Source organism: Mesoplodon bidens (assembly GCF_964165515.1).
Source record: "Mesoplodon bidens genome assembly, chromosome: 4".
Lineage (NCBI taxonomy): Eukaryota > Metazoa > Chordata > Mammalia > Artiodactyla > Ziphiidae > Mesoplodon > Mesoplodon bidens.
The window spans coordinates 68,081,397-68,108,044 of record NC_138160.1 but is presented as its reverse complement, the minus strand read 5'-3'; the positions used below and the strand labels follow the sequence as shown (position 1 = coordinate 68,108,044).

Here is a 26,648-nt window from a genome sequence, read left to right as displayed (position 1 = left end):
TTTTAACGAGTTGCCTGGTGCTGTTACTGCTGCTGCTTCAGGCCCTCCTCTGTGTTTTGATTCCTGCACTCATTCCAAATAGTGAACTTCTTTTTTAATTGAAGTATAGTTGATTTACAATGTTGTGTTAGTTTCAGGTGTACAGCAAAGTGACTCAGATATATATATATATACACATATATTCTTTTTCAGATTCTTTTCCCCAATAGTTTATTATAAAATATTGAGCAGACTTCTCTGTGCTATACAGTAGGCCCTTGATGGTTATCTATTTTATATACAGTAGTGTGTATATGTTAATCCCAAACTCCTAATTTATCCCTCCCCCGCACCTTTCCCCTTTGGTAACCATAAGTTTGTTTTCTGTCTGTGGGTCTGTATTGTATATAAGTTCATTTATCTAAATCTAAAGTATCATCTTTAGATTCCACATACAAGCAATAGTGAACTTTTTAGAACTCACCTGCCTCTGAGAAGGAAATATCTTTAGTTTGCTATTTTCTTACATTTATCCATGAAAACTAATCAGGTTTGAGGTGAGCCATGCCAGCTTGATAACAATACCTTAGTCTGCACAGTTTTTGCACTTTCCAAAAACACTTTTCACCTTGGGGAAAAAATTATTATTATTTTGTAGATGAAAAAATTGAGACCTGATGTGTTGATTATGAGACCTGGTATAGAACTCATGTTTTCTTCCTCCTGACCTAGGACTTTTTCCAGCTTCTTAGGTTGCCAAAGGATCATGCCAAGGAAGCAAGCAGACTGACCATGGCCTGAGAAGGAGGTTACCACAATGTCTGTGGCTAGACATCTAATTCAGGGCATCATAAATTCTCTTCTACTTCTTCAGTAGTTTGCACTTTCATAGAACAATGCAAGATGACAGGGCAGATGTTTTGTTCACTTGGAGTTTATACAGACTCACTCCCTGAGGGTAGTTATTGTTGTATAATTGAACACAGATTTTTTTCATTCATGGCTTCTCTTTTGATCATTGGGTATATTCCAAGCAGTTCTGCATTCTGCCCCATTGTGTGCAGTAAATCCTGGGGCTTAGGTAAACACCCAGGGGTCCCTCCGCACACTGAACAATTCAAATGCATCAGTAGTCTGAGTTCTTTAGCCATCATTTGGGTCAGTGGTCTGACTTCTGGATTTTACATACCTGCAGAGTCAAAACAGAAAACAAAGCCAACCAACAAAAACAAAACAAGTGATGAGTCAGCATAAGATTGTCATTAAAAATATATTGCTAAGTAAGTATAAAATAATCTACAATTTTAAAAAGTCTAAAAGTTATAATTCCATGAAATAAAGGCCATTCTAACAGAAAAATAGTCAGAAAAGTTTCTTCAGAAAAAAAGAACAATTTTTAAAAGTTGAATTAATTTAACCTAATGAAAAAGTGTACTTTTGCAGTCCCTCGGTTTTTTTTTCATTTCACTGCACCACTGATCATGCACCGTCTTCTGCCTGTAACTAGATCAGACTTGAAAGGTATCAAGGAGGAGAAAATTCAGTCTATTGTAAAATAATTCTGTCCAATCAGATTCTATGGTTTGCTCATTCGGTTTCTAGCAACCTCTGTATTGATTCTCATAACCTGTAAACTACATTTCAAGTGCTGAATTGAAACCTGGTGTATTTAATTATGCCCTCAATGGAGGAAAAAAACAACTCTTCACCTGTCCTCTATATAACTACACACGTGATCTTTAAACAGTGTAAAAACTCACCTCAGTCTTGGCTCCTTTAGTCCTGGTTTCTCCCAGGTCCAGTTTTCCATTCACACTTCCTCTTGGCACACAGGATGGGCGTGCAGTGAGGAAAGCATTCCAACTTTGGATGTACACACGTCTTGTGCCAACAGTGCTGTGATCAGTGCTATGCCTACAACCCAGTGAGAGAAGGATGAGGAGAAGCACTCCAGCTTGTGTGAAGCCTTGAAAGAGTTGTGAGAGCTGATGGCATTCCTCAGGGTACACCGGACACCAGTGATGGCAGTGGATTGTGCAGACTCTGGGGTCACATCAGACTGCCCAGATTCCCAGCTTCTCACTTTACATGATGTGGACTTCACCACTCTGACGTGTTTCCGGAGCTGTAAAATGTGTATACTAACATACTTCAATTGAGCTGTTCTGAGAAATAAGTTAAGTTGGTGAAGCTTCAAGGACAGTACCAAGCATGTACAGTTGTCCCCAGAGTCCTTGTGGGAATTGCTTCCAGGATTTCCTGTGGATACCAAAACCCACAGATGCTCAAGTCCCTTATATAAAATGCTCAAGGGCTTCCCTGGTGGTGCAGCAGTTAAGAATCCACCTGCCAATGCAGGGGACACGTGTTCGAGCCCTGGTCTGGGAAGATCCTACATGCTGTGGAGCAACTAAGCCCATGCACCACAACTACTGAAGCCCATGCACCACAACTACTGAAGCCCATGCACCTAGAGCCCGTGCTCCACAGCAAGAGAAGCCACCGCAATGAGAAGCCCGCATACCTCCACGAAGAGTAGCCCCCGCTCGCTGCAACTAGAGAAAGCCTGTGCACAGCAACGAAGACCCAATGCAGCCAAAAAATAAATAAATTTATTAAAAAATAATAAAATAAAATGCTCAAGTCCCTAATATATTTGCATATAACCTAGGCACATCCTCTTGTATACTTTAAATCATCTCTAGATTACTTATAATAACTAATACGATGTAAATGCTATGAAAATATTTGAAATTAAAGTTTTGCTTTTTTGGTACTTTCTGCAATATTTTTCCTAAACATTTTTGTTCTGAGGCCGGTTGACTCCGAGGATGCAGAACCCATGGATAAAGAGGGCCCACTGTAATACTAGTTCAGGAAATATGTGGCATTAGCTCTCAAGACACAGAAAATAGCATACATGCCTTCCACTTTTATTTCCCCATTGCCTAATACAATAATTTTAACAAAGTAGGTGTTTAACAAATAGCAGTCGGCCACTTTGGTATTAGACTTATTGGTATTGTATATCTTTGTGTCTATCAAACTGTTAGACTTTCAGGTTGGGCAGATATCTTGCTTCCAAATAGTGGTTCAATTGTCACCAAAGCAGAACTGTAAAATCACAGTACTATCATGCCTGTGACTGTGAACACACACATCTCAATTTGAACTCATCTTGAAGCTGGCTATAGCATCATGGTGGCATGGTTTGGTAGGCTGTAGAAAGAGACCAGCAGTGTGTGAGCTGCAGGTGAACTAAGACTGTTAATTCAAGGCTGGCAATAACTGGTTCTATAGAAGCCCCCAAATTTCCTAAATTCTGCTCTTATCAAAAACTGAAAAATTTTAACCAAAAATACCTGGATATTCAGAGAAGACATCATTACAAATGCAAATAAACAGGGTTCAGTGTCCTCCTTTGAGGACCAGCACACAGACAGCTGGCACAGCCCTCATTCTCAGGAAGCTCAACCTGGTGTGCAGTACCTCGTGTGTACTTGCAGTTTGCTTAAACACCTGAAAATTGTGTCCCTGAGGTTTGCTTTCCTAGTTTCATGTCTTTTGGTGACACAGTTGTTATACCGCCAGGGTAACAGAGACCATTTCCACTTTCTCCTACCTGGACTGCATTGATGCCCGTGGAGGGGTATTTGCACTGAGGATGTGTAATGTCCTCAGCTATTTTAAAGATGGTGCACGTGTGAATGCACGTGTGTGTGCCCACATGTGAGCCACCGTGGTGGTGCTCATGGCACCAGAGTGGTGCTGTAAACAAGGCAGGGCACGACCTTGCCAGGAAAAGTGCCATCTGACTCTCATATGCAAGCCTTGGAAAAAGAAGTTTATACTCACATATAACAAGTCAAAGTTTTCATATCACCTACATTCAAGTAAAAGAGCCTAAATAAGAAAGGCAACAAAACAAACAACTTTCTCTTTCAGAAAAATAAGTGCAACTCAAAGTAGGTGTTGCTTTTGCCTAAGGCAAATACAAACATTGTCGCTTTCTTAGATGTGTGACCTCCAGCAAGGTAACTGTGTCAGAAAAAATGGAAAGATTTGTCTCACAGGATTATTATAAAGACTGCATGAGCCATTACACGCACAGTGCTTAGCAGAGCACTTGGCACATAGTAGACATTGAATTAAAAGGAACTGCTGTTATTATTATTTATCTCCAGCACTGCCCCCACCCCAGGATGTTTGCATTTTGAAATTGGGTCGTTGGATACTTAATACTGTGACACAATGGAATGAATCCTTAGTGATATAATTTTTAATACTATGATATGGAATTAAAGTAGATAAATTTGTGTGTGATATATTTTAGGTACAAATGAGTAAAAATCAGGGTGACTTCTGTGGTAGGATGCATAACTGTGTGTGTGTGTGTTTAGGGGGGAGTACACAACTCCCTATAAATTATACTGTAGATGTCCACCCTAATGTGAAAGATAATCTAGCAAATTCTCTGCCTTTTTTTTTTTTTTTTTTTTTTTTTTTTTTGTGGTACACAGGCCTCTCACTGCTGTGGCCTCTCCCGTTGCGGAGCACAGGCTCCGGACGCGCAGGCTCAGCGGCCATGGCTCACGGGCCCAGCCGCTCCGCGGCTTGTGGGATCTTCCCGGACCGGGGCACGAACCCGTGTCCCCTGCATCGGCAGGCGGACTCTCAACCACTGTGCCACCAGGGAAGCCCTAGAATGTCTCCTTTAACAGTCAAAATCGTATGTTTTTCTCACACCCTCTCTTCCACATTTCCCCCTCTCCTCTGATTCCCGTGGTGAGCAAAAAGCACAGGACACCTCGTATACCCGTTGACCCACTGTCTTATGTGTCTGTCTATAACTGTGTCAATCATATTCCAAATTCCAAAACGTCACCTCTATTATATCTGTTCACCCAAAGTGTAGTTCGGGGCTGAAAACAGGTAATATTTGTTAATAGTATTCCTATGGAAAAAAGTAACTTGCTTCAAAAAAATAATCATTTCCCAAAAAACCTGAGAGAAGCAAGCAAGTGAACTCCTGAAAACAAGATGAGTAAATCAGAGAGAATTTTGCAGGTGACAGTTTTAGTTTCCTGGGAAAGTAAGTTTCTCAATTTGCTCATCCACCATCTTCTTTCTGTGACATAATGAAGAAAAAGAAAAGGGTTAAAGCAAACATGAGAGACTGAATCCGTAAGCATCACAACGATGCAGATTTTTAGAGGGGAGAAGACAGAGAGGTATTGCTGTCCCAAGAGACTTGGGGGATGTCTGTGAGTAGTGCATTAGCCTCTGGAGAAGAGGCTGGCCTGCAAGGACCTCCAGGAACAGACTCAGAGCTCTTTAATAAGTATTGCAGGGAGTCAGGCTTTCCTGGAAAAAACAAACTAGTGTGAGAAGTCATTACTGTGCAATTTCAGTCTTAAAAATAGCCAAGTATTGTTAAGGCTGCTGTGTGCATGAGAGAAAAAGAAAGCTCTTGTTAATATCTGCCTCAGCTTCCACATTAAAAGAGGAGCTACACTGAAAATCTTGCCTGGCAAATACTGCAAAGGTCGTCTGGTTTGTATTATTTGGAATCACTTTTTGGTCCTTAGAATGACGAAGTTTTGGGGGGATTGTGTCCCTTTTTGTCAAATCGGTCTTGCAATAAAGGAGTGCCAGGCGATGGCTCAGCCTCTTTCACTCAGGACTAGAGCTGCGCCTGGCTGTCTATTTCAGCTCTTTATTTGCCTAATTGCCCTGGGAGGCTGGCAGGAACGGTCCCTGCAGCCGTGGCTCTGCTGACTGCAGAGACCCTACCTGGCACTCCAAGTTGATGCGTCAGCATTTTAGGTAGAAATGAATGAAAAATCAATCAGGATGACTGCACCGGTAGCATGCACAACTCTAACCTAGTTTGTCTATTCACCATAGACCCAAGCAGTGTTTAAGATGGTGAGTCTGTAACAAATGTGCTGCTTCTGTTTAATCAGGCATTCTTTTGTGTGTCCTCTTTTCTATTTAGAACACGCAAATCTAACCTGCTTAGGAAGCCATATGTAAAATGAATGGATTCAGTTCCGAATTAAACCTGATGATAAATATGCATATGTAGCTATATCAAACTGTTTTATTAACTTATACTTCAAATTCAGAGGTTTAAATATTTTTGAAAAGTCTGTTTATATCCTTGCCATGTCTTTTTGTAACTTGCTATAACTCTCTACATTGAAACTATACTGTTCTAAATAAATTTTTAGATTTACAATTCTGCAAAGATAGAGTTAAACACTGTTTGGACTCTGGCTACATAAGAGAAATTGGAATTGTTCAAAGCTGCAGTCTTCAGCTCCCAAAGACAGCTACAGTAACTTTCTGAGCACATTGGGTTAAATATTTTTACAGACCCATTCTATGATGATAAGGCAGTAATAAGTTGTGCAGTGCAACACTCCAAAGGGTTCCAAATCTCACAAGCCTCTTTGTATGTGATGCTTTCACAGTGAAGAAGATTCTTTGGGCTACAAAGATGAAGAGTCTCCTTCTTCTGGTGCTGATTTCAATCTGCTGGGCCGATCATCATTCAGACAACTATACTGTAGATCATGACAGAGTTATTCACATCCAAGGTAAGAAAACACAGCTTCTCTTATGAAAGTCAAATTCATTTCAAGTTACTTAGAGTTGAGATGCTTGGTTAGTGTTTCTTAATTTTAGTTCTGCTGCATTGACTTTCCCTTTCAGTGAATTGGTGATCATGCTCCCTGGCTTTTGAATGCTATTGCATTACAGTAGAGTTAAGAATCGGGGGACAATTAAAGTGGATTGGCTTAAGAATGTCCAACTGCAGGGAGTTGATGCAATTGTTCAAGGCTTTTCAGTTGTTATCTTCTAAGTAGAATGGAGGGTAGAAAGTTTATTTAGAGGCAAGGCAAAAGGGGGGGGAGAAATAGGAAGTAAAACTTAAGATGTAAGGTCATTTTGTTAGAATCATCATTAAGAAAAGCAACATGAAAATGAAAGTCACACAAGCTAAGGTTCAGGAAAAATTAACTTACCCTATTAAAATCTCCTTCGGTAAAGCTTTAGTTCCCATAGACCAATGTATTGCTCTGCATATTTCTTTTCAGCTCAGCTGAATCCTAAGCCTGGGAGCTGTAGCAGGATTTGAGGCTGCAGTAAAATGCAGCGATTTCCTCAGCCCCAGCTTCAGATGAGGGACATCCTGCATTAAGAAAGCTAAGAGACAGCTTTCAATAAGACTTAGCTTTCAATGTTGCATTTCAATGCAATAAGAAAAATATAATTCTAAAGGAGCTGGAGCTTCTCTCTTTGCCCTTGTATGCTGAATAATTAAAATAAGAATTACAGGATTTAACAGTTTAAACATATGATGGTATGAATTTTAGATGAACTCAGTTTGGGGACCAGAGGCATTATAAGTTTGCTAAGAGACATAAAACATCAAGTTATAGCTTCAAGGTCAAAGGTGTAGTCTCAGAAAATTGCATCCACTGTTGAAAAGTATGACTTGTGAAGGTCAAATGATAGTGTAGGTCTGGCTGGAAGTATTTTCCTGCATGAATTACAACTACCCAGATAGAATTCTGAATTTGACAATGTCTAGCTATTTTAGGCATTTCTCTTTCAGTTCTCTTTGTTTCTAACAGCTTTACGATTTTCACTGTTGGACCATAAAAAGGAATTACATAATCATAAGTTTTACTATGCAAGCTGCTGACTCAGCTGTTTCCTTTACTATATATAGTAGAATCAAAGCTGTTTCCCAGAGACTTAAGATATTTACACATAGAGATTTCTGATGAGGGAGAACATCCTTTTAACATCAAGTCACAGAAGTCAATTCAGCCAGACAGTAATACCTAGTAATTGTTAACAATAGCAGTTTTAAATCCGATGGAGGATAAACTTTAGCAATGGTTTCAAGCCATTACTAGACTAGATACCTGTTATCGATGTATAAATCATTTAGTCTAAATTTCATGCAGAGTATAAAAATATTATTTTAAAACCATATTAACGTTTTAAAAGTGACTCCTGAAGGAAACCTGCAAGTCAGACTCAAGTTTTCTCAGCAAGGAAAACTTCTGTTGCTCCAGTCTTTCCATTCCCATATACTCTGCTGAAATTTAGTGCAAAGGAATTGCTGACACAAGGTATCAGAATTATCCAGATTATTTGCCTACACTATCCAATTTTTTAAAAAATCACTTGCTAGTCCACTTCATTTTAATTGTAAATTCATGTTCTTAGAAAGTTGCTCTGAGCTTTCAAGTAATAAAACTACAAAAAAAAAAAAAACAGGGCTTCCCTGGTGGCGCAGTGGTTGAGAGTCCGCCTGCCGATGCAGGGGACACGGGTTCGTGCCCCGGTCCAGGAAGATCCCACGTGCCGCAGAGTGGCTGGGCCCGTGGGCCGTGGCCGCTGGGCCTGCGTGCCTGGAGCCTGTGCTCCGCAACAGGAGAGGCCACAGTAGTGAGAGGCCCGCATATCGAAAAAAAAAAAAAAAAAAAAACAAACCCAAGAAACAAAAAACTACGAGGCCTACATTTTGCTTGTGGAAATTAACACTGATATGTGATTTGGGTCAATATTATGATGCTATGTCCATAGTTGAAATTTTTTTTTAAAAATTGCTCCAAATACCTGTTCTCATTAGTTTTTATCCAACAAAAGTTTTCTTTTTACTTTATTATAGCATTCAGATTGAACTTTCATGTTCTCAGCCCTTCAGAGAAACACTTCCAAATGGCCTGCCATAATTTCAGTTGCCTTTTATAACACAAAAATAAATCCATAGCACAGCAGATAATCATTAAAGCAGATAAACTTCATTACTTACATACTGGATTATTTTCTCATATTTAAAACTTTTATTTATCAAACACAGCCCTCCAAAAACAAAACAAAAACATGGCCCAGAAGGAATTTAAGGGAGCTGAAGCCTTCATAAAATTTTATAAGAATTTTGCAATCAAATGATTAAATTAGTAATCTGAATCTCAAATTCCCAAATTGTACTGATAAGCAGTATGAGCTTCTCTCAGTGACAGAAAATTATTCAAAATTCGTGTTACTACAAAAACACCTTTTCTATCTCTCATTTTTAATTAATTTTTTATTTTTGTACCTCAAGTTTCCCAGGCTTAAATAATACCAGGGGAATAATGCACATAATCCTCAAATTCTCCTTGGCTGCCTTGATAAAGATGCTGAACACTTTGTTAGCACGTTCTTAACTCTTATGCATAAGAGTTACCTAATTATTTTTTCTGAAGGCTTCCTCCTTATCTAGTTGTGGGAGATTCTATAGAGATATAGGCAAAAAAATTTTTTTAATCTGGCTTAAAAAAAAAAAGTCAGAATACCAGGGGAAAAAATGGCAAGTATAGATTCCTGTGCAAAGTGTTTCTATTGAAAAGCTTTAGATAAAATTGCACTTGTACTAATTCACTTCCTTTAATTTTTTTATTGAATCAACTTGGTTATATAAGAAAGTAAACTACACTTGTCCATGGAGCCTGCTAAAAATTTGCAATCAAGATATCAGCTTCTGTATCATATACTGTTTGCAGTGTGGGGGATAGTAATTTCCTCAAATACTTCTACAGGAAGAGATAACTGTTGACATTGTCTCCATAACAATCTCAACTAATGGATTATACTCCTCATTTCATGATGTGCCTAGTCAAACAACTTCTCAATCCTTTGAAACTTGAGTTCATTAGGAAGAATTTTATATGGAGTACTAAATCACACAAAAGCACAATTTTTAAAATATTTGGATCTGGTCTAAAAAAATTCTTTGTAGACTTTCAATTACCAGCAGAAGTTCAGAGATGATGAATATACTTTTTAAAATACAACTTTTAAAAAGACATTTATATGGACAGCAGAGAAACTTTATGAGCATTTGCCTATTAACCAAAATAGCTGCAGAACAATTATAGTTATACTGAATACGTAACCGCCTGATCTTATCCGTGTCAGCGATCCAGTGTTTCCTGCCTCTGGCATTCCAAGTGCAGGTCTTCTGATGACAAGTTCAGGAGTTTTTCCCCTAATGCCAGTTACTGGCTTTAGACCTTGGGCAATTTACTTAATCTCTTCAAGTCTCAGTTATCTCATCTATAGAATTGGGTATAATCACTGTTATTCTATAAAGCTTTGTGAGAATTAAATTAGATAATATATGGAAAAGTGCTTAGTACCCAGAACACAATAAGCTCCAGTAGATGATAGTTGTTATCGCCACGTTGATTATTTCTTCACTGTTACGGAAAACTGATTTTTAAATAGAAAAAGGAGCACAAATACTGGTGGGAAAAGGTCATGCTTTTCAAATTCATTTGCTAGCAGAACCATATCATTACCTTAGTTCTAATGAAGTAATAAACATTTTATAAGTGGCCTTCTTTGCCCTCCTTAATTCCAGTTTTAAATTTCTCCAATAGTATTAAACATTATCTGATCACTTTTACTTTCCGTGTAGAAAATGAAGCTTTCCAAACTTAAGTACTATTCCCCTTAATATACTTATTAGGTGAACACAAATAAGCTACATTAAATTTTTTAAAAGAATAATAAGAGGAAATCTTAAGAGATGAAAACAGTTCCCTTCTTTATAATAAGTAAAACTTATGGTCACTTTTCTCAAAAGATAAAGCAATTAGATTTCTTTAAAGAAAGTGTTGTCAGAAGTTCATCTCTGTGGGTGGCAAAAATAATGTAGATCTAGAATCCCTCGCAGAAGTAGACACTCTCCACTCAATGTGGTTGGTTCCCCCTTCTTGTGCCCCAAACCACTCTTCCATCCTAGCTTAGCATCAGACTGTCAGCTTTGTAACACTCCAGCTATACAGTAGTGCCTGGCACATAGTAGGTGCTTAATATATGTGCTGAATACATGAATGAGTGCAATGAGACACTTCTAAATTGCCACTATCATAATGAGCACTTCTCAAATCCTGTGGCATCCATGGCATTTAGCAACACATGACACATTGTGTGGGCCTAATGTACATTAATAGATCACTGCTTTCATTCTGTAATGTTGGCATAAAGTAAATCATAGTTTACAGAATTTAAGAACTTAAAAGGACTTTAATATAGATCATTGAGATCAATACGCCATTGTTCAATACCCAGCACTTAAATGTTGCTTGGCCCAGGTTGCATGGCTGATGAGGAGCAGTTTCTCTTGGCTAACCCCCTTCTTCAAATCTGGGATCACTTTTTCACCTTCTTAATGAATGCACCCTGACTACTGTGCTCTTCCCCTCCTCTGGCATCCCGATCTATCTCTGATCTTCTTTTCCTTTTCTCTGTAGTCCTGGATATCTACTTTACTTATTTTTATGCAATTGTTTGTGTCCATCTCTGCCACAAGAACATGTATCAGCTCCACGAGGGCAGGGATCTTTGTCTGATGTATCCCAGTCACCTAAACTAATACTGGGCACATAGTATAGGTAATCAATACACTTGTTAAATAAATTCAGGACCAAAATCTAGGAACTTTTCCTAATCAAGTCCTAGTCAGTCTTTCCAAATCTCAGGAAACTTTACAGTTTGTACGATGAGAGGCAGCAGATAAGGAAGAGGATTCTGAGTTTCGATAGCAATTTTTGTTTGGTCATTTTTTATTGCTCCCACACTGCACATAGCGTCTTACAATCCAGGAGAATCCACCAGAGGCAGGATGCAGCAATCCTAATGTGTGCACGAAGCTTTGAAGAGTATTTGATTTACATTTGGTCACTGCAATGCTATCGTGTTCCTTATGTAATATCTGCAAGAGTTGGGATCTGGTGGTGCAGAGAGGATCAAAAGGAGTGAAGTGTATTTAATAATGGATGATCATAAACCATCTACAGAGCCAAAGTTTAATGGGAGAGCTAGATAAGCATACTCTCTTCCACTTAAAACTTGTTTGGACTCAGACTCCATGAGTCTGTTACTAAAAGTTAAATTATAATTTATTTTTTTCTTTTCGAGGTAGAGTACACTATCTGCAGCTACAAATGCAAAATCCATGAATATCAACTATCTTTTCCAAATTGCATTTGGCTAAATGTATACACTGTTAGTAATACTATCTAGAAATTATGAGCTATAAAATATTAGAGGGCTTCCCTGGTGGTGCAGGGGTTGAGAGTTCACCTGCCGATGCAGGGGACACGGGTTCGTGCCCCGGTCCAGGAAGATCCCACATGCCACGGAGCAGCTGGGCCCGTGAGCCATGGCTGCTGAGCCTGCACGTCCGGAGCCTGTGCTCCACACGGGAGAGGCCACAACAGTGAGAGGCCCATATACCACAAAAATAAATAAATAAATAAAAATTAAAAAATAAAATATTAGAGAATTTCATCATGAAATTATAAAAATAAGCAACATCCTAATTCTAAAATCTCTTCTTAACTTACTATAGGATGTGAAACCAAATATGCTAATAAGAACCTACTGCTTTAAACACAGCCTTATCATTTGATCAGAATAAAAATATCACCATATAACCACAATAAATAAAACCAAAAGAGAAGAAGGAAAATGTATATAGGCATATACATACATATGTAAAAATACTGCACACATACATATATACACTTATTCAGCCTGCTATATCAGAATACCATAGACTGGGTGGCTTATCAACAATAGAAATTGATTTCTCACAGTTCTGGAGGCTGGGAAGTCCCAGATCATGGTGCTGGCACATTTGGTGTCTGGTGAGAGCTGGCTTCCTAGTTCAGAGATGGCCGTCTTTTCTCTGTGTCCTCACATGGCAGAAGGGGACAAGGGACCACTCCTGGGTCCCTTATATAAGGGCACTAATTCCATTCATGAGGGCTCCACCCTCATAACCTAATCACCTCCAAAGGCCGCACCTCCAAATATCATCACACTGGGAATCAGGTTTCAACATATGAATTTGAGGGGGGGGGCACAAATGTGTCATCTACAGTAAGCACCTTAATAGGCATTGGGAATAGAATGATGACCCAAACTCATGGTCTTTGTCTTCATCAAGCTTATGGCTCAGTGAAAGGCAGACATTACTATGAATATAGAACTACTAACTGTGATAACTGCCATTCAATAAAGCATTTTCTTTAAATTATAGGTATAAGTCAAGCATGGCAATAATTTTTCTCAACTATATAGTTGGTACACTAGATACACACACACACACACACATATAGTTTATACATTTATACACACATACACAACGGTTATAAATAGAAAAAGCAAGGAATGAAATGCAACTTTGCATTTGCTAGCCCATTGCCCAGTCTTCTTTGTATTTGTATGCCCTTTTGAAATAATCTACTCATTCGGGCATTTGCTAAACATTGGCCTTCTTTGTGCAAAATACTGAGTTATTCTCAATGGAAGAACAAACCATCTCCTCAATGAGCTTAATGATAATATTATCGGGGCGACAAAGATGACAAAAAACAATAAAATAAGTGTTATATAGAGGTTGAAATATGAAGAAAAGAATAATTAGTTACCAAACAAAAATATCCTACTATTTAGAATTTTGTATTCATACTCACTTTTTAAACCCATAAAACACACCTTAAGAATATTTCTAAACTTGTTGTTGAGTAGCCTAAAATGCTGAATTCTATGTTATTCTATAATGCATCTATTAAAACAATGAATTTTAGAATATTTCCAGGTATAAAAACCTATATTTAATATTTTCAGGTAGCAACAAATTCACACTAACAGCCATTGCATTCTCTGTTCCATCCTGAGTGCTGAAACTGGCAAATTATGCAGGAAGCCAATGACTGTTTGGAAACTTTCCCAAAGCTTTCTTTTTCCCCCCCCAGAAAAATCCATTAAATAGAGAAGCCTTTTTCTTTGGTTGCAGCTTTGCTGGAACCAGTGTTGACTCAGCTAAAGCACTGACCTATAGCTGAATGGCTTAATGTTAAAGTAATTTCAACATGCTATATTTCTCTGACTTTCCCAGCTACCAAGAAAGAATAGTTAGATTTCTTTATTGCTTTGGCTCTTTATTTTAAATGGAAAATGGAAACTACTCTTTTAGGAATGTATTTCGGAGTACAAAAATCTACCAAAGTGCTAAGTTAAAATATTTAATTAAGAGGTATCAAAGTGAAAATATCCAGTGGGTGGGAGGGGATCTTTGTTACAGAAATATTTTTATTTCAAAATGAAGACACTGAAAGCATAAGAAATCTAAAATTTCTATACAAATCACTTCAAAAACATTTTGTGTATTTTGTATTGCTACAATGTAGTAGCAGCACTAAATACATATGTTCTCAAAAATGATTATCAAGTAGTCAGTACAAATTGGAGTCATTTTAATCTTGTTTTAATTAAACACGTTGGTTGCTTGACTTGATTGCTTACTGGGTAACTAATTACCACATGTATAAGCTCTGAGTAGTATGTTTTTACATACTCAAGGATTATGCTGTGAAATGTACTAAAGAATATTAAGTGAAACAAGAATTCTACCTACCTTTCCCACACACTGTCCACTCAAACAAGACAAGGACATTAAAGATAAAAACACAGAAAGACCATAGTCCATCAAGTACAAAATTAACAAAGCAAGTTAGAACAGGGAGCATTTACTACAGTCAAGGGTTCAGATTAGGTGAAGGGGGTGGAAAGAAGGGAGAGTCGTTTCTTGTTTCTAAAGAGAGATCATAAATTTAAAATAGAAACACCACTGAAAACATATCCTTGAAGTGAGGAGATTTCCACTTCTAGAGGATTCTATTTGAAGTGGTGTTTGTTTGCTTCCTTGCTTTGCCTTGTTCCTGGAAAGCATTGGAAATGACGTTTGTCCGTTTGGCTCAGAGTTTCTGAATGGTAGGGAAGGCACAGATGAGACAGGTGAAAGGCATGTAAGTTAAAGACAGGTTTCGTTATAAACTACAGTATGTATTACATACAGTTTTTATTTTCTTAGTTATATGGCTACATTTTTTCACAATGGATTTACGATTATCTGTGACCAATAATATTGCTAGTAAAAAATAATGAACACTCACACAAGAGTTTTGTTTTTGTTTTTTTTTGTGTGTGTGTGGTACGTGGGCCTCTCACCGTTGTGGCCTCTTCCGTCTCTTCCGTTTGGGAGCACAGGCTCCGGACGCGCAGGCCCAGGAGCCATGGCTCATGGGCCCAGCCACTCCGCGGCATGCGGGATCCTCCCGAACCAGGGCACGAACCCGCGTCCCCTGCATCGGCAGGCGGACTCTCAACCACTGCGCCACCAGGGAAGCCCCACACAAGGGTTTTTTCCTTTTCTCAAGAATAGAGAGGAAAATTCTAAAGTTTTCTTCCCTAGAATAATGTGGGTTATGAACAATTCTTATTTTCTCTTGAAAAGTGTCATAAATTATACTGAAAGGTTTTAAATCTCCAGAATCTACATATGATTATTTTATGTCCTCACTTTGCCTTGCTTTTTATCACACAATCATTAACGAAGGGTCTTAATTAGCTTAAAATACTGAAAAGCTGATTGGACATTAATACTTAATAGACATGTTTCCATGTAAACGGAATATCTTATTTTAAAAGATGTATAATATAACAGTTATTTATAGGCTGCCCATAATACATTAAAATCAAAGTGTGCTCCCAAACCAAGTTTTGGCCTCTTTTCTTATAACTATTTATTTGGCTTCCATATGTAGTTGAATAAATAAAAACAAATGAACATATAAACAATAAATATAGAAGAGTTTTTAAGGGGGAAAATCTTGTGAGAGAGCCTTTAGGGGGCTGTAGGATGAACCCCATAGAGGGGCATTAGGAAGGGCTAGGCTGAGCTCTGAATAGCGAGCAGAAGCCAGTCACATCAAAAGCCAGGGACAGAGCATTCCAGGTAGAAAGAATGGGAAGTGCAAATTCTCTGAGATGGGAATAAACATGGTATTTTCAAACCAGAAAGAAGCTAAAGGGACTACAGCCTGGCAGTGGAGAGGGTGTGGTTTAAGATGAGACTGGAAGAGGAGGCATGAGTGAGACCATTGTACTTCTTATTTGGTTCAGAGTATAGAGTTCAGATTTTATTCTAAAAGTGCTTGAAAATGGCTAAAAGGTTTTGAGCAAAGGGATGATGTAATATGATTTACATGTACAAAAGACCAGGTGACTACTGGATTATGGTGGGTCAAGAGTAAAAGTGAGGAGACTTTTAGGAGGGTCTTCAGGTAGTTGAGGTGAGAAATTATGGTGGTGTGGACCACAATGGTAGCAGTGGCGATGGATGGAGATGAACCAATTTGGAAAAAAAAAAATGAGGTAGAGATGGCAGCACTTGCTGATAGACTAGATGTAGGGATTAAGGGAAAGGGCATATCAAACACACCTGCTAGATTTTGGCTTGAACAAATGGACAGATGACGGAGGCATAAAATGAACTGAGGAAGATTGGGAGAAGAACAAGTCTGGGCAGGAGAGGAGGACTCAAGTTATTTGTTTGGCATCCAATATATGACCAGCAGGTCACTGGATTTACTAGTTCGAAGCTCAGGAAAAAGTACACTGCTAGAAAGTTTTGGAATCACCAGCGCATCAACATTTATAGCCATGGGACTAGATGAGATCACAGGAGAAGGAGGAAATGCAAGCAGAGACAAGGAGATCGCCCGGGTCTGAAATTTGGAAACCCTCAGCAACAACAGGTGGGATAAAGGAGGATACAAAGGTCACATATTCACTTCCCAGAGTCTAAATCCTGATCACTGATATGTGGTAATTTTTTTCCCCAGGTAACTTTTTAAAAAAATCTAAATTAATTGCAAGTATTTAAAAATAGGAGATATTCACATTAAAATGTGCATTTCTAGGGAATTCCCTGGTGGTCCAGTGGTTAGGACTCTGCGCTTTCACTGCCAAGAGTGTAAGGGCGGGGGTTTGATCCCTGGTCAGGGAAGTGGGATCCCACAGGCCACGAGGTGCAGCCAAAAGAAAATAAAAATAAAAAAGTGTATTTCTAGCATCTGTTGAAAAATCCAAAGACCTACTGCTTTTCAGCCTGCATTCCCATTGGACAACATCAGTGGGAACGAGTACCTGCTCCCCGTGAGCATGGAGTGCACGCACCCAGCAATGGTACGGTCCCTTTCACTCCTTGTGTTCTCAAGACCATGATGCTCCCTTCATTTTCCCTCAGCCTTGCCCACCTGGGCTTTTGTGTTCGACTTACCTTTCATTTTGTTTCAGCACTAAACTTAATACTTGACACATTATAGGCTATCAATTCATGATTGTTGATTAAGAATCAGAAGTTCTCTTTTGCCTCCAGAACTGACTCTGTATAGTACTATCTTGATATCTTTCACACTAAGTGAAGACACTAAGCATACCAATGTATAAAACCTACAGTGTCCTTTCTGCAAATTATGGATAACTTGACCTTACGTTTTACCACAAAGTGGAAATAGTCTGAGCAGAGACAAGCAGATCTGAGTCCTTTACCACATAAAAACACATTTCCAATATTAGGGACTGTGTGGTTAATTACAGCCTAATGAAGAAGAATGACTCATGCGAATGTTTCAGTTTCTCCACACCCTTTGAAAGAAGTCTGTATTACAGTCCTGGAAAGTATGATTCTTCAAAGATTGTCACTTACTATATTAGTGAAACATTCAAATTTTATTTTCTTATAATGTATTCCTTAATTTCTCTATATCTGTGATAACTCTATTTTTTTCTAAGACTAAAATAATAGAAATCAAATGCTATTTCTTTACCCAGAAATCTTTGATAACATGCATAAATTTAAATTCTGAAAATTATTAGCAAGAGCAGACAACTCCGAGTTGACAAAGCTAGTATGACTGTCTCAAGTTTTGGGACCAGTTATATTGGACTTAAGCAATGGCAATAATACTGATAAATTAATATTAACATTTAAAACCACTTACTCTGTGTGATACACAATAGAAACTTCATTACCTAGGTCATCTCATTTAGCCCTCACCACCACACTGGATAAAGGTGGTTATCCTCACTGAAGCTGAGAGAGGGTCTGTAGCTTGCCCCAGGTCGTATGGCTGTTAAGTGGTAAAGCTGAGATTCAAACTCAGGCAGGCTGATTCCTCTGCTCCTGACCCACCAGGAACCATACAGCCTCTATCTACGCCTTCTCTGAAAAACTTCTGAGTGAAGCAGTGGGTAAAAACGGCTCCCATTTTATTCCATTCAACTGATATAATTATGTTCCAGAAGAAATCAAATCACTATGAGAAAAAGGTTTGGTCTCAAGCCTTGGAGAAACTTTTCCTCAGGCCACCATAGTGATTCTGAAGAGCAGTTCAAGGAGCAAGGTGAGGTGACAGCTACCAATACACACATTCCACCTCTACACCCAAACGAAGACTTTCTGGAACCCCCAAGGAACGTGAGGAGGAAGCAGGAAGAAGCTGGATTAGATACAGGGTTTTTTTTGAAAAGGCTTTAAGGTGGTGGTCCTGAAATGGGCTCCTAGTCTATTAAGAACCACTAGATTAGGAGAATCATCATCAGTGGATGAGATGCGAGTTTTCAGGAATCAGTACTTTCTAGGAACTGTCTTCTGAAAGAGCACAGGAAAGAAGAAAATGTCGAAGACAGAAGCTGGTTTGCATACCTGGCACACTTTGGACACTCAGTAAATGTTTGTTAGTAACAGCCAACATTTACTGGGCACTCAGGGTACCAGGCACTAGGCTAAGCTCTCAGCATATCACCTCCTTTAACCCTCCCAAGAACCCTGCAAAGAAGGTGGCTTAACTCCATTTTACTCATGAGAAAACTGAGCACATAAAGGTTAGGTGACACCATGTAAGAGGCACAGTCCACATGCTTAACCAATAAACTATAGCTGCTGAGAAAATAGTTGAAACAATAACGAATGTGGAAAGACAAAAGCCACAAAGAATTTAGTAGAACAGAGCTAAACACCCTCATCACACTTTACTTCTTCCTGGTTGAAAAAGATGAAGAAAAAGGAACTAAAAAGAGACAATATTTTTCAAGATAGTAACCCAGTTTCAGGTTTACGTCTCAGAACACAGATTTTTGAACTACGTTCAATGGACCCCCTAGAACTACTTGGAGGTTCTTGATGCCTATTTCCAGCAAAGAAGCTCAACTTTTATATGGCAAAGATCTGTCTAAAGTATCCTTTGGGGAGAAAAATTTCCACTGTCCCTGAAAAAACCTTCAGGCTCTAAAATAGTGATAGCACTTATCCTTATTTTTTACTATGAAACTTGGATATAATAACATGGTACACATTCATGATCAACATCACCCGAAACAACACTATATGTTGGTGTTGGGCTGTCTCCCATCACAGAATCAATTTAGCTCTAAGGCAAGTGTTGGGCTGCACCCCACAGGCCTACAAGCCCTGTACTTGCCCAGCTTCAAGACTGAAGAAAGAGCCCAGAGTCAGCAACAGAGACATCAACAGTTTAATGGGTTGGGGAGCTTACACGTCTGAAGCAAGGTCCTGGAGCGACACCCCACTGTGTGTGGCAGAGGGCAGGCAGGACCTGGCTGCAGTCTTAGCTCCCCAGGGGGAGGGGAGGTTACCATTTATAGGGGGAATTGATGTCAGGTTGGTTCATCAGTTACCAGGGAAACCAGAAGAGGAGCACACCCCTCACCTCCCCTTTGATAAGCTATCATGGTGGAGACTGATCTAAAGGTAGAATAATCATTTGCTGGGGCCTGGGGCAACTGTGTAGGAAGGTGAGTCATGAGAGTAGGGAGTAGGTGAAGCAGGCACTGGTCAAGCAGGGGATGTACAGAAAGCAAGAGAACAGCCATCTTGAGTGGTCTGACCATACAGGAAGGAAGATGGATGTGGTCAATACCTAAGGGAATGCTCCACAGCGCATCACATCAGATAATGCAGGTCACATACCATTTAAGGAAACTGGAAACACAATTCTAGGTAATCTGGTTCAGCTGTAGATTGATAGGAACTAGCAGGGCACAATGACCATACAGTGCTTAGAGAGCAGGTAGGCCCCAGCAGAGGGGTGTTGGGAGGAGTATGTTCCTGTAGCCTGTGAGGCCAAAAGACAGGGTCACAGAGGGTGAGAAACAGCAGTAATCACTTTACAGCAAAGAGCAACCTTCACTTACCTTATTTTCAGCTTTGGACTTTTCCTTTATAGTCAAAACTAGAAGACAGTCAGTACCTTTGTCCGTGGTATCTTAAAGGAATTGAAAAAATGAGGTAAAATTTTCATGTTTTGAAGACCTGTTTAAATATAACATTATTATTAACAGAGCCATAGGTCTTCTACAGAAATATAATCTTCCAATTATAACAATATACTGCAATTCTGGCTACCAGCTTCTTCTACCAGCTTCTTGTATGTATTTCTAGAGACACTTTAGGGAAAGCTTTTTGTTTATATTTGTCAATTAAGTTTTTTGTTAATTTTTGTCAACCATTTTTTATATTTTTATTCCATTTCTACTTAGTACGTGCACAGGTGATACGTGCACACGGTTCAAAAATTTTTAAATATGGGAGTATACACAGTGAAAATATCCCAGGAGCTCTCGACCCAGACATCTACCTTTTCTTTCCACAGGCTACCATGGTTATTAGTTTCATGGGTTTCTAGTGATTCCTTCAGATATAGTTTATGTAAGTATACATTTCTTTCCAAGTTACACAAATGGTAAGAAGCACACATATTCTTATATGTCTTCAGGTCAGCATTTGAACTCCAGGTCAAAGCAAAGATGGGCCAGGGATAAATACAACAGGATTTCAAACCCAAGTCAAGTAGTAGAGGGCAGAGGGCAGACATGGATCCTCCTTAAAGCTTCTTTCCTGCCCTCTTCAGGTCACCCTTCCTGAAGTGCTGAGTCATAGAGGAGAGACTCAGAGTCCTTACATTGAGGAACAGCTGGGCAAGAAACTAAAGCTCTGTCTCTGATAAATGAAAAGCCCTCTGAAAGGACAGTAAAGACTAGATGGAGAGAGGGAGGGGCAGTGGGGAGGGCCCTTGTAAACATCTCTGATGCAAAGCTGACAAGACACAGCAGAATCAAGACCACTGATGGGAGCGTCTGGTCCCAGTGAGCAAGATCGGGAACAATGGTATTTACTCCAGTCTGAAGGAAACAAAATACAGTCGCCCCTCAATGTCCACTGGGGATTCGCTCCAAGACTCAACTCCAATACCAGAATCCTCAGATGCTCAAGTCCCCTGTATAAAATGTTGCAGTATTTGCACCTAACCTACAGGCATCATCCCTTATAATACTTAAAACAATGTAAATGTTGCTATGTAAATAGCTGTAAATACAATGTAAATGCTATGTAAATACTTAGGCAAGCAGCAAATTGAAGTTCTGCTTTTCAGAACTTTCTGGAATGTCGTTTTCAAATATTTTCCATCTCTGATTGGTTGAATCCCGAATGAGGCACACACAGATACAGAGGGCTAACTGTAATTATAAACAGTTAAAGATTAATGAGTAAGATGATTTTTTCCTAAATTATGTATCCTACTCAAATGTAATGTGTAAGATGAGAGACAAATGTCTAAATTATGTATTCTTTTTAAATATTGTGCCTTTAATATGTATCCTTACCTGTTTTTTTTTTTTTTTTTTTTTTGCGGTACGTGGGCCTCTCACTGTTGTGGCCTCTCCCCTTGCGGAGCACAGGCTCCGGACACACAGGCTCAGCAGCCATGGCTCACGGGCCCAACCGCTCCGCGGCATGTGGGATCTTCCTGGACCGGGGCACGAACCCGTGTCCCCTGCATCAGCAGGCGGACTCTCAACCACTGTGCCACCAGGGAAGCCCTCTTTACCTGCTTTTATAAAGTGTTTTCATTTTAGAGCAATATGGTATAAAGCAAGGGCAGGGGTCTATGTCTACTGCCATAGCTGAGCACAGCCTCTGGGAGGCATTAGTCTATTTCAGTCACAGACACTTATCACATGCCAGGCACTATTTTGATGCTGGAGGAACAATATAACAAGACGTGGACTAGGGAGACAGAGTGACTGTTTTCAGTAGACTGTGGTAAGCACGACGATGAGGATACAAATCCATCCTGGTTGCTCATCATCGGGCAGGTTGGCTACCCTAAAGGAAGTAACAGCTTCCAAAGTGTTAGTCTTACACATCTCAACCCACCAAAGTGGTAACAGATGCCACAAAAATAAGGAACCATCTTTAAATCCTTGTGCAGCACTTTCAAATGACTCATCGTGGAGCTGGCACTTGAGTGTCTGCCTACTAGTTTGGAATGTCAGGGAGGAATTAGCTTTTTGTTTGGAGCGATGAAAAAGTTTTGGAAATAGATAGTGGTGGTGGTTGTGATCGCAGGTGGCCTCGGCCTGCAGCAGCTTGAAGCAGGATTTCAGGTCCCTGGCCAGAGACTGAAGTCAGGCCAAGGCAGTGAGAACGCTGAATCCTAGCCACCAGACCACCAAGGCCAGTGGCCAGAGACAAGGCCCCTGGCCCATCGGCTTTGTAGAAATGAACTTCCACAAAGAGGCGGAAGTAGTGAAACAAGTAAAGTGTTTATTAGGAGGAAAAAGAATATGTGTGAACAGACACACACACACACTCGGGCAGACTCAGAGAGAGAGTCGCGCCCTCGTGGTAGTTTGAATCACTTACATGGGGCATTTCTTCTGGGTTTCCTCTGGCCAGTCATCTTGCTTTGCCTGGCTCTGAGTCCATCTTTGGTTTGTCTCAGGGTCCTCCCCTGTGTGCGTGCGCATCTCTTAGCCAAGATGGATTCTAGCGAAGAGGCCTATGGGTAGGATGACATCACCTACTGTGGGGTGGCACTCCCTCCCTTTTTGACCCCTGAGGAGCCTTTCTGCACAGGTGTAGTCGGGAAGGTCTCCTTGACCTCAAGAATGAAAAATATGTGGTCTCTGTACCTCTTACCTGGGCAGGCTCAGCTTCTCCCCGCTCCTGCTGTTATCTTCATCTTGAAGTATCTCTCCAGAGGGGACAAACTCCAGCTGCTCAGCCTGTGGCCCATCTATCTCCTGCCTCAGTTGCACAACACTGTGAAAGTAATTAATGCCACCAAATCACTAAAAATGGTTAAAATGGCAAATTTTATGTTATGTGTATTTTACCACAATAAAAAAATCAAATGATGGTGGTAGAATTTTTCTCTTGGGAGGGGAATATTTTTTTGTCTTTGTTTAACCATCTTAAATATATTCCTCAGTTTTGTTTATTTGGGTTCTTTTTACATTTTATTGGTCTAGGAAAACCAAAAGTCTAGAGGCTCCTTCATTATACACCAGTGAGAAAGTAACCAACACCAAGACTGGTTATTTTGTACAATCCAAAAAGTTATTTATTTTTAAAAGACAAACTTTGACCCATAATCCCTTTTTTTTTCTTTCTGTTACCTCTATTTCTTTGGCAATGAACTGCCCCCCCAAATGTTTAAACTTTTAATAGAACTAAGAACAATAGGTAATAGTCCAATACCATATTTCTAAATTGTTTTTGTCCTATTGTTTAAAAGATTTCATCTAAATTACAGAGTGATACAAAGATCAGTTTTTTGGTCATGCCATTGCTTTCATCATTTGGTGAAACTGAATGATGTCCTCTGGATTTCACAGCAGACTGTAAAATAATAATGAAGCCCTGCTGTTTCCCCTGGAGACAACTGTGGTCTTTGAAGGCCATCAAATCTTTCATCACTGTCACTGACACTCACTAATAAAAAGATGAAATTCCTGTAACTTACAGATTGAACTTTAAAAAAAAATTCAGTCCCCCTAAAATGAGCACATGTATGCTGCTTGGTTTTCTCTAGTTAATATTTAAAAAAAAAAAAAAAAAAAAAAGGATAAGCAATAGTCATTCTGATGATCAAGGTTTATTTTTATCTTTTGCATTTGATTTGTTTTACAACTGCCCTGCTGATTGAACAGTTTTGACTTAAACATTAATTTCAAACCAATACACATTTTTAACCCAATGATCAGATTACTCTAGACAAGACTGTGCAAAGTTTGCCATCAGCATTATAGGCCCCCTTTGTTCCAGCCCTTTACCCTCTCCCTCTTAGTGTGTTTCCTGGCTGATCCCTATCATGACAACCTGCCATAGGGAGCCAGATACGAATCTTAAGCTCAATGTTCTCATGATGTAGACCTGTCACTCAAACAGCTAAGCCCTGCTAGAGCCTGCAACAGAACCCAGGGCTCCTGACTCACTGGCCAGTGCTCTTTCTTACATCTTACCTGCTCTGCAACAGGCCACTCCCACCAGCAATGCTCAATGCTGTATAATCTGCAATGTTGAGCTTCTAAAAGCAAGCAAACTAATAAAACACATTGTTCTAAAGGCCATGTTGGGGATTTAGGTTAATGAACGTTAGTGGCCCTCAGTCACTCAAAGTGTTACACATTACCCAACTTTCTTAGGGTTCTTTGAATTTTATCCAGGGCCTCGTGGCATCTACTACCTCAACACCCCAGCTGCCCCAAAAATAAGAATGGTAGAAATTTATACATTCTAGCAGACTTGTTAGAAAAATTATTTTGTGGGAAGCCAATAGATTTTTGGTGTCTGCTTAGTTCTCAACATTATACCACATAAGTCATCATCTACGCAGAATGCTAGAGTATAAGTAAATAGTACCTAAAAAATAATCAGAAGCTTATACTTCTAGAATACTACAAGATGATTTACAGTTAACCTCAGAAAAAAATTAGAAATTTCAGTCTCTTGTACAAGACTTTTGATCTGTGCTTTAACTCTTTAATTTATGAAACACACAGGCCTTGTATTCATTCTGGAATACCTTATGATTATGCTAAACCACACAATAATTTCCAAGTTTCCTATATAACACAGGTGGCATTGTATGTATTATTTTACTCCACATGATTAAAAACTTTATAAGTAAGTGGAACCACGGAAGGTTAATATATGTCAAAATTATGCTCAATATTAGGTAGTATCATATAGGAGAAATACAGGGGAAAAACTATGCAGTAGGAACAGTTTGGGTCTGTCATTATTTTAAGTGCTTTATGTGCCTATTAGGTCAACTATACATAGTAGATATTACTTTCCCTAATTCACATGTAAGGCAGTTGGGGCTTAGGGCTTGCACACCTTGCTCAAGGATTCAGAGCTAGCAAATTGAAGAGGTGAGGTTAGAACAAGGTCTCTAACACATCAAAGCCCATGTTCCTAACTACTGTAACTCCCCTTTAGCCCAGTGCACTTGGGCATTAGTTTTGAGTTTAAAGTAAAAAGCTTGAGAGAATCATGAAACTGCAACTTTTTGAAGGTCTCATGTCTTGTCTAAACTCAAGTCCCAGCATAGGAAGGCCGAGCTTAAGGTGTCCTCCCAAGCTAGTGGGTAGATCCATGTTCCCTAGGGCCTCAGGCATTGCTGAGCCGACTTATTAAACAGCACCTTTTCCTCCTCCCAGAAAGAATATACTAGAAATATTTAGGTAGAATATGGCTGCAGTCCCTGGGGATATTGCAAGGGGAATATTCTACATAGGGTAGAGTTGGATACATTTACCTTTTATGTCTTATGATTCTATGGGCCTAAATAAGAAGATAAAGAAGAGAATCTAAAGGAAATGCTTAATGAGCTGGATTTGTGATTCATTTTACTTAAGCCATTATCCTCTCATTTTATGATCTATTCAAAGTAGGGGCACTGATGGCTTTAAAAGTGGTAAAACTGTTCAGTTTCTGAGGACTGGGGCTGACATGAATATGTTCATTTTTTAATATGAATTTTGATTGCTCTATGGTAAAAATATAACCACTGTCTATTCTTGGACCCTTTATTTTAAAATCTGAATCCTACATACGCCATTAAATAACTAAGTTTTGAGGTTTGTCTGGAGATGACTGGCTACTCCTCCTGATGACCTGTGTACTATCGTTAACGATTCGTGACCAAGGTTTATTCAGAACCTCCAGCCTAAAGCAGGAAGGGCTGCTTGAAAGACAGCTTTGGCAGCCTTTGAAAGCTGTGTGTGGATGAGGTATGTGTGTCCAGGAATTCTTATATCGCTTTCTCATTTTCAAAGCTTGCGCATCCTCAAGAGACCTTGTCAAGGTCAAAAGCGCAATGAGTGAACCAGGGGAAACCCCAGAGAAAGCCAAGATCTGAAAATAACAGCTGGCTCTCCAGAGGCCGGGCGGCCGTGCTGACTTGGCAGGCTAGGAATATCATGGTGCTCCCAGGAAGGCAATAAAATCCTTGGAGGAGGGAGGAGGGAAGCGAAAGGGCAAGGCATGGCAAGGCAGAAGCAAAGCGAGAGGATTCTGTAAACCAAGATACAGCAGAAAGCAGGGGCAGCGGCGGCAGTGGCGGGGGGGCGCGTGTAGAAGGAGATTTAAGGGAATAAAGAAACATAATTATCTGGTTAATTAGAAAATAAATATAACTTTGGATACACTTTTAACATCCAAGGTTTGAGGAATATATTTCAAAATCTGGAGTTTTTTAAAAAGCACTCACTAAAAATAACTTTCTGATGTCTGGCCTTTGTGTGAAAATAATACATACATGTTGCTTAAAATGCTCCAGAACGGCATATCGCAGGTGTATATTTGAATTGAAGCCAGAGATGGGAGGACATTCTAATTCTTTGGCCAGACAGTACAATGAAAGTTAATCATG

The 26,648-nt window shown here is 39.5% G+C and overlaps 1 protein-coding gene across 2 annotated transcripts in view; it reads left to right on the top strand.

The window, feature by feature from the left end:
• HAPLN1 (hyaluronan and proteoglycan link protein 1) overlaps positions 1-26,648 on the top strand; it is a 72,142-nt gene that overhangs the window by 33,028 nt on the left and 12,466 nt on the right. For both annotated transcript variants that reach the window (XM_081233939.1, XM_081233940.1), the window contains exon 2: positions 6,456-6,581. In XM_081233939.1, the coding sequence (XP_081090065.1) occupies positions 6,482-6,581 (100 nt within the window). In that variant the 5' untranslated portion in view covers positions 6,456-6,481. The remainder of the gene's footprint in view (positions 1-6,455; positions 6,582-26,648) is intronic.